The following is a 14,702-nucleotide window of genomic DNA, read 5'->3' on the forward strand; positions in this document are numbered from 1 at the left end:
AATTGAGGTTTCTCTGTATGTCTCTGGATATGGTCAGCAGCTTGCAGGATTGGTTCTTAAGTGCTTAAATCCTCCTCCAACACACAACCCAAATAAAACCTTCTCTTCAGAAATGACCTTCTTCACCCCTGCAGTTACTGCGTCAAGCCATAATAATACAGTGTAAATACACCAAGCATCTTTTTAATTCTTAACAGCTCTAGGCTAATCCAGCAGTTAGAAGTTGGTATTCTGATTTGCTCGTTGCACAAGACTGGTGTTTAGTTTGAACAGTTGGTGCTCAGGAAGCAAAAGGTTGGGGTTTTTTTTTTTAAGACTCGACTGAATCTAAACTATAGTTGTTCCATTCATTTCATTTTGAAATAAGAATGCCTTGGCATGTTTTAATAAAGCTCAGTGATTTATTTGTGAAATTCCTGTGGGGGGGTAGAGAGGGGCAGCAAAGGGAATTGCACAAAAAAAAAAAAGCTTGCAGCAGCAAACTAAGATAAATTCTGCATCCTAATCATTTAGCACATAATGGTGCACGCCACAAAAACAAACAGAGCATTCCTTCTGTCTGCAGGGTTATTAAAAGGTACTTCAGACTACATAGTCATTAGACAGGTGGGTGGTTTCTCTGATTATTTCCTACATCTAAAATTTATTCAGGGCTTTTGTGAAAACGGGGAATAATACAATATCTCCACCCTGCCAGATTAAAAATGGGAGATTAAAATTGTAGCCAACATGTTACCTAAGAAGTGCATTTTATGTCATTTTCTGTTCTTCTCTTGCATTCTGAATTGTCCTGACCTGTACATACTTGCATTTCAGATATTGATGAATGCCTTCAAGGTGGCCTGGGTACCTGTGGCCAAATCTGTGCCAATGTTCCGGGGTCCTATATCTGCTCCTGCTTGCCTGGCTACACACTGGATAATGACAAGTGGTCCTGTTATGCTGATGGTAAAGTGATCCTTTTTTAATGGCTGAAAAGAGCTTTACAATTTTCTCTAGCTCTTAGCATCAGCTTACAGTGTGGAAAGAGTCCACTATGTTCAGAGCACAGACTCAAAATACCTCAGTTAATGGACAGTGCCTGGCCAGTTTCATTCACTTTCTGTACAACTGCCTCTTCTAACATAAAAATCAAATGGAAGGTGAAAGTGAAATGGGCTGGTTCTCTGGTTTAGTGAGTTATTTTTCATACTTCATGGATGTCATAGGTATGGTTGTGGTAAGAAAATGAGCATCTAAGATGGACGCTTCTTACTTAGCAGACTTACTCCCTACCTGTTTTCAGTCATAGATAGCATCCATGGACGATGCGTAGGGGATGCATGTGGGTGCATGTGTACTCCCTGAGTATGGCAGTGCACCCCTTGCAAAAAGGTGCTGCCAACATTGTCGGTGGCACCTGCGAGTGGTTGCCACTCGCCAACCTGCCACCAGCACTGCTGGCAGTGTCTGCAGGCAGTCCACGATTGCCCCTGGTTGGTGCTGACCACCCCCAGCTTCTTGCTGCTGACAGCACTGGCAGTGTTTGTGGGAGCTCTGTGCTTACTGCTGCTGCACTCCTGCTGCTGCACTCCCACCACTGCCAGTGCAGTCATGCCCCCCCAGCCACTGAGAGCATGTGCCATTCATGATAGCATCTCTCTTTATCTCTCTTCTCATGAGTGTGTGTGTGTGTGTGTGTGTGTGTGTGTGTGCCTACTACCCTCCTAGCCTTCCCCTAACCATTCCCATCCCAAAACAATCATGGCACTCACAAGACATTTGCTGCCTTCATATTTTCAAATCTGCTGTATGTTGTCCCCCTTTCTGTTACCCTGCATTTATCTTGTCTATACCTGCACTGACTTTATGAGCTAGTTTTGGGTACCTAAAGTCATCTTTTAACTCTGGCAGTACAGAACTGTGTGAAGGATTATATGCTGTGCTGAAAAACAGGTGTGTTGTCATCATTGGACTGCTTTCAGAATCTAATTATCTTCCATTATCTCACTTTACAGTCCCAATAGCTTGCTTAGATCTAGATCAAGGCTCTCCATCTGACGCTGCCATCTTCTGTGTAGACATCTTTAGAATGCAAGTCCTTTGTGGGATAGACTTTCTACTGCTCTGCACATGTACAGTGTCTAGTAGGGCTGTGTGAAGCTTCAGTCGCTGAGTCAATTTGGCCCAGTTTGGTGGCTGAATCTCCAAATCCAAATCGAATCAGGAGACCCTTTAATTTCTCTGAATCGAATTGGAGAGATTTGGAGAGATTCGATAATTCAGAAATAGACACAGCTTTAAATGTTTTTTCTACAAACCTCAAGGTACCAAGTGTCTCATGAAAACTGAGATGGCATATGAAGTGTCCCACAGGACCATGGGGGGGGGGGTGGTCCCCAGCATGCTCAGCAGTGGACCCAGAAGTGGACCAGAAGCACTTCCAGTCCACTTCTGAGTCCACCGGGTAGTGCACTGTCCCCTGGCTCAGTGACTGGTGTCTCCTGGCTCTGGGGAGACACCCGGGGTCTGCCTGCAGCCGATTGCCGAGCCAGGGGGGCACAGGGGGAGGTCCCCCGTGCGCTCGGCGGCAGACCCAGAAGTGGACTGGAAGTACTTACGGTCCACTTCCAGGTTCACCACTGAGCACAGGGGCCCCCCCACATCTGCCCCACCATCTCAGCGTTCATGAGCCGCACCTGGTACCTTGAGGTATGTAGAAAAAACATTTAAAGCTGTGCCTATGGTCAAATCGCTGATTCTCTGAACCAGCATCAAATCTTCAGTTTCGGATTCGGCTGAATTGAATCAGGACAGTGATCTGAATCAACAAATCGAATCACTGTCCCCAATTCATGCCGAATCTGAATCCAAATTGAATACGGCCCGTTTTGCACAACCCTAGCGTCTAGCACACTGAGGTTACTAGGCACAGCTGTTAATACTCGTAGCTCTCTGTTTCACTCTCTCTTGGGTTTCCAGTGCTGTGGTATTTAAGTATATGACCAAAGCACATTTTAACACTTTTTTGCTGACATATGTTAGCCTTCCCATGTCAGTATATTTAAGGGGGCCTGAGCCTTATTTTGCTTGGCTCACAAATAAACAGAATTATTAATTCAGTTCTGGCTTGGGGGCTATAACTAGAAAGAACCAAGCTTGATGTAGGTATGCCCCGCTGAGTTTACAAGGCTAGCTCTTTAAAAAGAAGCATTCTTTTATTTTGGATTTATTTCTAAAGAAAGTACGTTTGATTTGAACATCAGTGGGGTGAAAGTTAACATGTAATCTTCCAATACTGTTTGTACATAGATGGTTTTCAAAGAACAAACACACATTACAGAAGAAAAGATACTGGCAGATATTATTGTTTTATAAACATAGCTCTGAGTTTTAAAGGAGTACTCCAGTAGGGTCTATGGTACTCTTGTTTGGGTGACTGTTTGTGCTTCTCTGCAAGGATAATGCAAATATTACTACGTTATCCACTTCTATCGGATATAAACATTTTTTATCAGACGTGGACCTTCTCTTCAGGGGTTCTACAGGGGCCTAGTCTTCATTATGACCTCTACTCTGGGTATAATTTCTACAATAGGAAGTCCACCAAACATATTTTCTTCATATTTTATAGCTCTTTAGGGGACTGCTTATCTGTTTCTGCAGATACAATGTGTTGATAGCATGAAGCCTCAAACCCAATTGGGAGCTTCTGGGTGATTCTGGATTATAAATATTAAATGGCAATGGAAAATCCGAACAGTACAGAATCCCTAAGTATATTCAGTGCCATTACACTGAGAGCCTTCAGTTTGACTCTCCTAGTGTGAAATTCATTGGCTGGAAAGGACAAAAACAAAATACATGTAAGCTCTTGGTCCAGGGAATAACTGGCAAAAATACCAGCAGTGCAGCTGTCAGACTCCTGAGACAAATCAACCTTGCTACAGCTCAACATTCATTTACTATTTACGTAAACCAAGTCTACATAGTTCAAATATTCTCACATGGAGATGCTCAATGCAAATAACAGCAGAAAAAAAGAGTCACCAATGTCCTAAAAGCAGCTGTTATAATTGGATAATACCTTGAAAACTCCAAGTACAGCACAACTTATCCTAAAGATAAATGTACTGGTGAATTTCCTCTTACAGAACAGCAAACCATATCTTGCGTATTGGTCAAAACCTGATGCCTGACTTGCTTTATGAAAGGGGACTCAAACTCAATCTTGAGGTGCGAGGTTTTCCATTATTCTGACGGGAGATAGTTCAGACCTGGAGGTTTATTTTGCCCTCACCTTGTAAGAGTTTGTCCATCTAAAGGTTGTCCAGCTTAATACAATTAAATGCCAACTTATTTCAGAACCCAATTTTATTTTGTTGTGCAAAGAAGAACTTTTAAAAAACTTTTCTGAAAACAGTAAAATGGGTGTACTTATTCATACTTGCGCATGCTAAAAGCACATCAATGAAACCGGGTGGTAGGGTATGGGTTTGATTGATCTAGGAGTTCTCTTTCCTTGGAAACGAAATCCAATAGGTGATTGGGTAGTTAGCTATCTTCTGTATCTATCTCACAGTTGCATTTCTAATAACTTGATTAAATAGCATTTATCATGAATCTCTTATCCCTTCATTTGCTAACTAGTCACAGAGAGACATCTCCTACAGGTACAAGCTGCCACCAAAAGGTTTATAGCTTTCACCTCCAAAGGTGGTTTTGTCAGAAAATTGGTGATTAGTCAGTGGAATATTTTTTTCCAAAACATTTTTTTTAAATGAAGGCCAAATTATGACACATTAATTTTTTCTCTTGCAAGAAGCATACTCTCTCAGCGGGCAGGCAGAGTGTGGCTAGATTGCACTATCAGAGTGAGAAGTACAAGTACTGGCACTGAGGACGTCCAAGTACAGCACGTATCTAATTGGGTCTATCAGGGCAAGAGGATGGGGGCAGAATGCATCTTTGAAAGCATGTTAAGGAACAAAAATGCAGAATTATGGCACTCAAAGAGCATTACATGCTCTGGCCTCTAATGACACCAGGAGGGGGGGGGAAATCTAATGTGAATTTATAAACTGATTTAGCTTAATCTAGGACCACAAAAGCTAAAATACAAAAAAATCCAGCTACATAATAATTGCCCTGTCTTTACCTAAGGTTGTCTGGGTGCCCAAACTGTGCATTTCCACATGTCTGGATTCCTGGGTTTTGGCGATCATTTGAATATCCTTGGGATGTACTTGACACAAAGCTGATGAAATGTACTGTCGCTCTTAACTCTTCAGTAACATAATTTTTGTTTGGGAATTAATCATAATAATTAATTGTTATTATGATTAATAATAGTTCAGATACTAACAGTTGGAACAGTGTGTAAGAGCATCTGGTTCAATTCTATGATCACTTTCCAGATGCTTCTTCCTGTTAAAAGCTTTAGTTTCCTAGTCTGGGGAGATGACAAGACATTAGAGTTCTTCTAGGGCTGGGGCTGTTCTCACCAGATACACATAGCTGGGAGACCTTTAACCAAAGAAACATAGACTAGCACAGAGGGGGCCTTTTTGGCAAGCATGCCACAAATTAGCCCCACATCCTTACCAAATGTCACTCCAATCCCCTTCCCCTGCTTGATCTGCTGCTCTGTTTTCTGCTTCCTTCCCTGTACTTATTGTTCAGTTTGCTACTTGGCTTTCTGCTCCCTGCTTTATTTGCCACTGTGCTGCCTCCTCACTTCCTGGTTTGCCATGTGCCACACACAGGGTGCCCATGCAACTTATGGCACTCATTTTGTAGGCTGGCCACCCCAGGACTAGAACATCGTCCTCCTCCCCGCTTCACTTTGGCTATAGTATGTAGAATTAGATACAGACAACCCGCACCATTCGCGGGGGATTCGTTCTCATATCCCCCGTGAATGGCAAAATCCGCAAATAAGGCACTGCATTCATGAATGCCATCTGTGTTCATGAACTCAGTGCCCCCGGTGGCTTGCGGGTGTGTGTGCACGGCTGCCCTAGCAATGGCGGGAGCATGGCGATGGTGGTGGGAGTGTGGCAGCAGCAAGCGTGGAGCTCCCGCACAGCTCCTTTAAGTGTATTTAAGAAGCGGGTTTGGCATTCACAAATATTTGAAACAGCAAATGCCAAACCCTTGAAGAGTGTGGGTTTCCTGTATTTCCTCTTTCTGTAATCTCAGTTTTATTTGTGAATTTTTGAGGTAGTTATTTTTCCACAATCAAAGTGAGGTAACATCACCTTTGTGTGACACATTGGTAATTATGAGACTTATATGGGCAATGACACAAAATGCATAACATTTGAGTGTTTGGAGTATCATCGGTTTCTACCTACTCTACAATTAACATGGAGATGAGAGGAATTTGGTCCCATAAAAGTACAATAGCTATGAACACATCTTTTTTCCCCCCTAGATCCTGCACCATTTCTCATTTTTAGCCATGGAAATGCCATCTTTCGAATTGATAGTGAAGGCACTAATCATGAGCGAATAGTAGCCAATGCTGGTGAATCAACCCTCATAGATTTTCATTACGAAGAAGAGAAAATGTATTGGGTAGACACCAAAAAAGGGCTTCTGCAACGAATATACCTAAATGGCACAAAACAAGAGGTAAGGTAATACAGTAAATTTTGGTTAATTTTGCCTATGGGATAATTTGCCACTATGGTTTAATTCATTGTTGTTCCAGTTCCTTGACAGTCCCCCATTGTCCCCCATTGTGAATCTCCGATAATTGGTCACTACTGAATACTTTGCCATTATTTGCATTCTCTATGGAATTTTGAACTAACTCGAGATAACTAATTTTGACAGAATTCTCTGGGATACCAGGTATAACAAACACATCAGATGTGTGGCTGCTCCTCACATCTCGTGTTAGCAGTTTATACTTATTGGTTTGCTCCCAAAGCAAAGTGTGGAGCTTTGGCATAATGACCACAGCAGAAACTCGGAGAACTGTGTTTAGTAGACTGTTCCATTGGCATTCATAGTGCGCATGGCTGCCACAGTGTGAGTAACTGGAAACAGAATGAAAATCAAGAAATTCAGACAAACCAAATTTTGAAGGCAGCACCGATTTCTACTGGCTTTTAGTATATATTACTGGCATTGTAAGAATTTTCCATCTTCAGAAACCTAAATTAAAGAGATCATATTCCCTCACATTTTTGAACGTATTAAATGATTTATTGTGACCTGTAGTCACAATAAACGCTCCTTTCAGCCTTCTGTTTTTGGTTCAGAAACAGCTGCACAGTATGTTGTATTTGGTGGCAATGGGTAATGTATGTTGAACGATGGCCAGCACTTCTAGAACTTTTTTCTGGTACTGACTGGGTGCTTTTTTTCTGGTACTGACTGGGTCCATATACTGGCACCAGTGCCATTAATGGGTAGTAATAAACTGTGGAGCTAATTGCTCTCGGGTGCGTGCTTTACATGTGTGTCTGGAGCACAGCACATTGAGCCAGGTCATAGCAGCCATGGCTGGCAGGGGACCTAGAGGGTCAGCTTGTAAGCCTGGGGCTTCCTTGACTGGGATCAGTGTGTTTTGGGGGGGCTGTCCAGGGTACAAGACTGCTTCAGTGTGGGGCTAATCAGCAGGCAGCCCCCACACTGAAGCACTCATGTGCCCCAGTCAGTCGGCTCAGCACCTACACATGCGGTGCTGTGCATGAGAAAACTCTGCAGCAGGGTAGGACTTGTATTTAGGGTGCATGTATAGAGGCTGAGATATTTACTGCAGAGTTAATTAATCAACTGCACAGTAAATGTCTTGTGTAGACACACCCAGTGGGTGCTACCCAGGCAAATGCCTCTGCTCCTGCAGACATGACTAATTTACTCTGAGTGCATGAGCTTGAAGGATCTTGGACCTTAGAGTAGGACTGGGAATTTGAATCCTTTTATGGTGAGTGCATGCAGAGTAGCATGTTAGGAAGAAGGAAAATCTAGACAGTTTTCACTGGAGAACAGGTCATTCTAGGCATCATTTAACTTAATGGTTTGCATTTATAAATGTAGGTGTGAGTATAAAGGCAGACATGGAGAAATACAGAAGAAATTAAGCTGATTAAAGTCACAGGTATTCTGTACCTGGTGACACATTAGATTAACATGGTAAAGGCACAGCAGATCACAAGAAAGTGATATGGCAAGTATGACATTCCCCTAAATCTTGCACCATTCCTCATTTTTAGCCATGGAAATGCCATCTTTTGAATTGACAATGAAGGGACTAGTCATGAAAGAGTTGTAGCCAATGACCTTGATTGTTCAGTCCAAATGCACAGGTACCCACATACAGCTGGGTTGACAGGGATAATCCTGGCTCTTACCTCTGGAGGTATACTTGTTGGCTACAAAGGACCAAGTCACAGGATCATAATAAATTCTAGTTTATTGGACGGGATGTGAAGTTACCAGTAAGATCATAAATGGAAACTTTGAGTTATGGGTGGTACAGGTCACCTTAGTGTGTGTGCGCGCGCGCGCGTGCACACACACACACACACACACACACACACACACACACACACACACACACACACATTCAAACCCATGTCATTCAAGCCCATGTAGTATAGAGTATAGAAGCTGCTGTAGTGACTGTGAGCTTTCTGGCTTGCTCTGAGCCTTGCCACACCCATACAATGAGTGTGCTAGGTCTCTGCCAATACTTAGAAGAAAAAGAAATGCACCATATTGGGTGGGGGGTGCAGGTAAGAAGGGGCGTCTGTTATATCCATGTCCAGAAGGGAAATGTACAAGGGGCCTTTTGCTACATAATGAGGCACTTTGACTGTTCTGCCTTATGACTAGTCCTGAGAGAGAGAATTCTCTGTATATGGTGCTGTGAAATGAGGTGGAAGTCTTTATGTATTTGTACCTTATCAGTTGTATTTGTGGATGAGTTCAGTATGATAATTTTGGCTGTATTTTTATTGGTGTGGTTTATTTTCCTTTTTACAGAGACTGTGTTATGTAGGAAAAGGTGTTTCAGGATTTACCATCAATTGGATAAATCAAGATATTCTTTGGGCCAACCAGCAGAAGGCAACCATTGAAACAACCAATATGAATGGAAACAACTCCCGAGTCCTTTTAAAAGATGTAGGTCATCCCACGAGTATTGCTGTTGATCCTGGAAAAAGGTAAATCTGTATGGGTTTATACATTCACAAAATAAATGAAGTGCTTTTATTATTAGTTGTAGGCTAATGGGATACAGTCTGTGTGCAGTAGATTGATCCTAAAGCCAAATAATTTTTACAACTTTGACAAAAATATTATGAAGAGTAATTAGCACAGAATTGAGAGTGGCAGGGGGCAGCAGTATGTTGGACTTCAGCACAGAAACTCAACCTCTTAGCTCATTAAAACAACAGGGGGAGGGCTGTGATTGCAAGGAAGAGGAGAAATGAGGATGTGGAGGTGGAGGTAAAATGGTAAAGATGCCTGAAAATCTTGGGAAACCATGGTCTATACCACAGTCCTGATTAAGAACTTAGTGTTTATTTAGAAATAGGTGACTTTTAAAGCAGCACTAAATATATTTGGTTTTTTGTTTCCCTCTTTTAATATATTGCCTCTGCTCTTGGATAGCTTTGAATATTTGTTCTGCAGCTACTGTTATTGCTCTGAATGCCAGGTTGCTATTTGTTTGGGGTCTCCCCCATCTTCTACTTACTGGTAAGTTTATTGATTTGGAAGTTCCCACAGCGCTTGAACTTTTGCATCCTAAAACCACATCATAATATTTTTATGAAGAATATAAACTTTGCTAAACTGATAAACTCTATGGACAGCTTCATCACAGATGCATTTTAAAGCATTATTCATATACATACCAGTCAGTCTCATAAGTTAATACTAAACTGTTAAGAAAACGGACTTCTAGGAGGACTTGGTTATAGAATAATCTGTCCTGATGCTTTTGTGTATATAATATTAATTTAGTTGTCAAGTAGTGAATAACTTTATTTGTACTCTTGGATTCACCAAGAGCATGTCATGCCTGACCTACCTGATTACCTTCTATGATGAGATGACTGATTTTGTGGATACAGGGGGAGCAGTGAACACAATATACCTTGACTTTTGCAAGGCTTTTGATACCGTCTCCTACATTCTTGCAAGCAAGCTCAGGACATGTGGGTTGGATGAATGGACTGTAAGGTGGATATAAAACTGGTTAGATTATTGAGCTCCAAAGGTAGTAATGTCTAGTTGGCAGCCGGTATCAAGTGGAGTGGTCTAGGTGTCGGTCCCAGGGCTGGTTTTGTTCAGTATTTTAATCAGTGATATGGAAGATGGAATGAAGCAAGTTAGCAGATACCACCAAGCTGGGGGCGTAGCAGGTATGCAGGAGAGTAGGTTTAGGATTCAGAGAGACCTAGGCAAATTGGAGGACTGGACCAAATTAAATCTGCTTTTGTCCTTATTGGACTTCATGAAAGGCCTGCACTTAGTACAGAACAATCCCATGCACCACTACAGGCTGGGAGCTGACTGGCTAAGTATCAGGTATGCAGAAAAGGACCTGGGAGTTATAGTGGACAATAAGCTGAATATGAGCCAACAGTGTGTCCTTGTTGCAAAGAAGGCTAACTGCATACTGGGCTGCATTTGTAGTTTTGCCAGCATGACCAAGGGAAGTGATTATTTCCCTGTATTTGGCTGTGGTGAGGCCATATCTGAAATACTGTGTCCAGTTTTGGGCCCCCACTATGGAAAGGATGTGGACAAATTGAAGAGTTCTGTGGAGGGCAACAAAAATGTTTATGGGGTTGGGGCACATGGCTTCTGAGGAGAAGCTGAGAGAACTGGGCTTGCTTAGTATGGAGAAGAGAAGACTGAGGGGATTTAATATCAGCATTTAACTACCTGCATGGTGGTTCCAAAGAAAATGGAGATAGACTGCTTTCAGTGGTGTCAGATAACAAAACAAGGAATAATGAATGCTTTCAAGTTGCAACAAGGGAATTTTAGGTTAGATATTAAGAAAAACTTTCTCACTAGGAGGGTAGTAAAGCAGTAGAACAGGCTACTGAGAGAAATTTTGGAATCTCCATCTTTGGAGGTTTTTAAGACCTGGGTAGACAAAGCCTTGGCTGGGATGATATAGCTGGGGATGGTCCTACTGTGACCAGGGGGTTGGACTAGATGACCTCCTGAAATCCCTTCCAACCCTAATTTTCTATGATTGTTGTACCCATTAGTTTTCTGTAAAAAGTTTAGACATGATCAAGAAACTGTAAGAGAGCACACTTTTGTTCAGCAAAGAATCGTGAGTCAGTGGATCTGGTTTCTGCATCTTATTCATGCCACTGACTTCTTGCATAATCTTGTGCAACTCACCTGTGTCCAATCTAACTCCCACCAAAATTAAGAGGAAAAATTCTGTTGACTTTTATGTGATTTCTAAGCACACTCTTGTTCCTTGGCTTTTCCATTTGTAAAACGGAGATGAATTATAGTAGTTACCCAACATTTTAAAGGATTAGTTAACAAGCGCTATTATTATTGCAGTGTTTGAAAATGGTAATGATATCCATCTTGAATTGTCTGTACTAAAACATTTTTTCATCCATGGCTAATAGACTGTGACAGTCATAGAATGTATATCAGTAATTGCATTGTAAGCCTCTTGAGGCTTTTGCCCTTCTTATTTTTCATATATAACATGTTTACCTTTATTGTTTAAGTCTTTATTTTCTTGTTAGTCTTCTACATTACACATGAAGCTTTCATCTACATTGTATGTCTCTATAACAGTGATTCTCAACCAGTGACATGGGAATATTAGCACTATACTTGATTCAAAAGATGAAACCAAGAGAATTCAAATAGGAATCCACAGTGTAAAAAAAATTCTGGCTTGCTCTTTGCAACAAAAGAATTGCTTTATTATTTTTCTGTAGTCAAGAAACAAGTGAAAGCTAAAAGCTGGCATTTTCTGAGGGGTGCCTTAAGTCTAACAAAGTTGAGAACAACTGCTCTATCATCACCTGAAAACAAATGAAATGATATTATAGGAACCAAGAGGCTAAAAGTAAAGATAAGAAAGGGGAAGCAGTTGATTAAAAAGTATGGCCTCCTTCTTTTGTTTATGATTTAACTTAACAGCACTAACTAATAGACATTTTGAAGTCAGAACTGACAATGTACAGCTTTCAACTGGTATTTTCTCCAGCAAGGTTGTTGTTGGGGAAGAAGGAGATTAGATATGACATTTCTGATACTGCTAAAGAAAAATAGAATTTTTTTTGTGTTTTTTATGTGATTCTGGTAACCAAGACCATTCGCCCACTGAACTCCATCCTAACAACAAAAAGCATTAAAGCCTGCAAGTCTCAAACACCTCTAACAGTTGTAAAGCAAAATGGCTAGGGGTGCACCGATAAAGACTTTTTGGGCTGATACCAATGGCTGATTTTTAATGAGCCAAATTGGCCAATACTGATCCGATTGTGCTGTGACAGGGGCTATGGTGAATTTTGGGGTAGCTGTACCCCCCAGTGCTGTTGCTGCCCACCCTGAGCACAGCTTGGCTTAGCCCTCCCGCCAGGAAGAACTTGGCACAGCCCTGGCCCCAGCCTGCAGCTTCAGCCTGCCCTTGCCCATGCACAGATCCGGAGGCACCCTCCCCATATACCCTCCTGGGGTGAATGCAGCAGCAGGAGCCATCCCCCCTCCGCCATCACTCTGTGCAGCCCTGGCTGTGCAGTGCCTGCCTCTGCCCCAGCTCCATTCCCTCTCTCACTGCGAGGGCCTTGGTCTGTGCCCCCCATGCCTCTTCCCTCCCCCGGCCCCTTCCCACACAACACAAGCTGCCCTCCACACTGCCAGGCTGTGTTCCTGGCTGCCAGTGTGCTGCACTGCAGCTGTGCACATGCACGGGGCATTTATTGGCGACATTATGGGCCACATCAGCCAAAAAAAGCCAATTGCCGATAATATCAATTTTCCGTATATTGGTGCTGATATGATATGGGACCGCTGTATTGGTGCACCTCTAAAAATGGCAACGATGTGTCAAGAGTAATATTCAGATGCTCTTAGGCATACGGCCTTGCCAGATTTTCAGGTGTTGCTGAATTAAGAATCCAAGAAGAATATCTTGTAAATATAGTTTTTGAGTTTGGATTTTTGCATAGCTGGTTTTTCCTTTATGCCACAGCTATCTTAGTGAGTATTGTGCTTCAGAATGAGGTGATTCAAATCTGGGCATACTGAATAAAGATGAATAAAAGTGAATGAAGTCTGGGTTAAATAACTTGCATCATCTCCTTCACTGACTATCAAATTACTTTTCTAAAATATGGCTCCCTTTTGCTTTTAGATTCGTATTTTGGTCTTCAGACAGTGCTCTTCCCAGCATTCTTAGGGCAAGGCTTGATGGAACTGACATGAGAGGCATTTTAAGGACCACTGAAAAAATAAAGGCAATCTCATTGGATTTTGCTGATGTACGAATTTTCTGGGTTCAGTATGACAGTGAAGAAGATATTTCACATGTAGGATCATGTGACTATAATGGTGGCTCTATTCATTTGCTCAAGCATTCTGCACAGTAAGTTTTACTGAGCCAGACAGAAAGAAATAAAATATTTTCTCAGGCTTTGTGAGATAAATTCATCTTCTTCCCACCCTATTTTGTGACTCTGGAAAACATTCAGGAATATAAAATAGATATGGAAAATGACAAAGCATTCTCATAACAGCAGATATATAGTTAGAAGATGACAGGAAAATAGAACAAGCAGAACCCATTTCCATTGCTGCCTGGATAATACCACCTTTTGGCTCGTCTCTTCAGAGCCTTAAACAATCACAACTCACGAGTCCTTAGGAGGAATCTTCTGTGGAGGATTAGGAATCCTTCTTGGCAGAGAGGTGTAAGTGGCCAGTACTGCCGGTACTGGGCAGTCCCCTGTCCTTCCTTCTCCCTCTGCCTTCCCCCAAGCTCTGGCACTGGCATAGGGAGGGGCAGAAGAGCAGTGTTAGCACAGAAGTAGATATCACCTAATTTTTGTTGGTGCTGACACACATTGAGCAACCAAAGCCACGAGTTTTCACTAGGGAAAAAAAATGAGGCAACGTCTCCCAACATTATTGAGTCTCTGGCTCCTTCTCCTGTGTCATTGCTGCTGCTCTGGCCTTCATGCTTCCAGAGCTGGACTCAAAGCCACTACAAGGAAGGTGAGAGGGAAGTGGGAAGTACAGGGGAAGGCGGGCACCTTGGCTTAGCTCCTTTTTGACACCCTCCCTTTAGGCAGTGTCACCCTCCCTTTAGGCAGTGTCAAGGGCTCATATCAAACTTGCCCAGCCATCCTTATGATACCATTTTTTAGTTTCCATGTGTTCCCTGAGGCAGCATGACTTTCTCCACCTGTTTCTAGGTCTTTTATCCCAATGGCATATGGGCTGGAACATGAAAGCCAGAATCCTGGTTCTTTTTCACCCTTCTTGTTCAAGGTGGATGCACAGATTTATGGCCCCCTCTGACTCCTAATCTGCACTACTGAGGTGTGCAAAGAGATTAACACTCTCCATTGAGAAGGGGAGTACATTTCTATAACGGATCAGGGCTTCTAGGGAGATGTCAGGTGTTTTCTCCTGGGTTATTAATTTCTGAGGGGGCCAGTAGCAGGCATTTAAATTCTTCCAAGGAAATAGGGCAAGTTAGCTGG

General features: G+C 42.3%; 1 protein-coding gene across 2 annotated transcripts in view; it reads left to right on the forward strand.

The window, feature by feature from the left end:
• EGF (epidermal growth factor) overlaps positions 1–14,702 on the forward strand; it is a 128,285-nt gene that overhangs the window by 25,414 nt on the left and 88,169 nt on the right. For both annotated transcript variants that reach the window (XM_019521971.1, XM_019521972.1), the window contains exons 2-5: positions 817–948; positions 6,416–6,615; positions 8,980–9,161; positions 13,352–13,582. In XM_019521971.1, coding sequence (XP_019377516.1) covers positions 817–948; positions 6,416–6,615; positions 8,980–9,161; positions 13,352–13,582 — 745 coding nt within the window. The remainder of the gene's footprint in view (positions 1–816; positions 949–6,415; positions 6,616–8,979; positions 9,162–13,351; positions 13,583–14,702) is intronic.

Source organism: Gavialis gangeticus, unplaced genomic scaffold, assembly GCF_001723915.1.
Source record: "Gavialis gangeticus isolate Ggan-Ray unplaced genomic scaffold, GavGan_comp1, whole genome shotgun sequence".
Lineage (NCBI taxonomy): Eukaryota > Metazoa > Chordata > Crocodylia > Gavialidae > Gavialis > Gavialis gangeticus.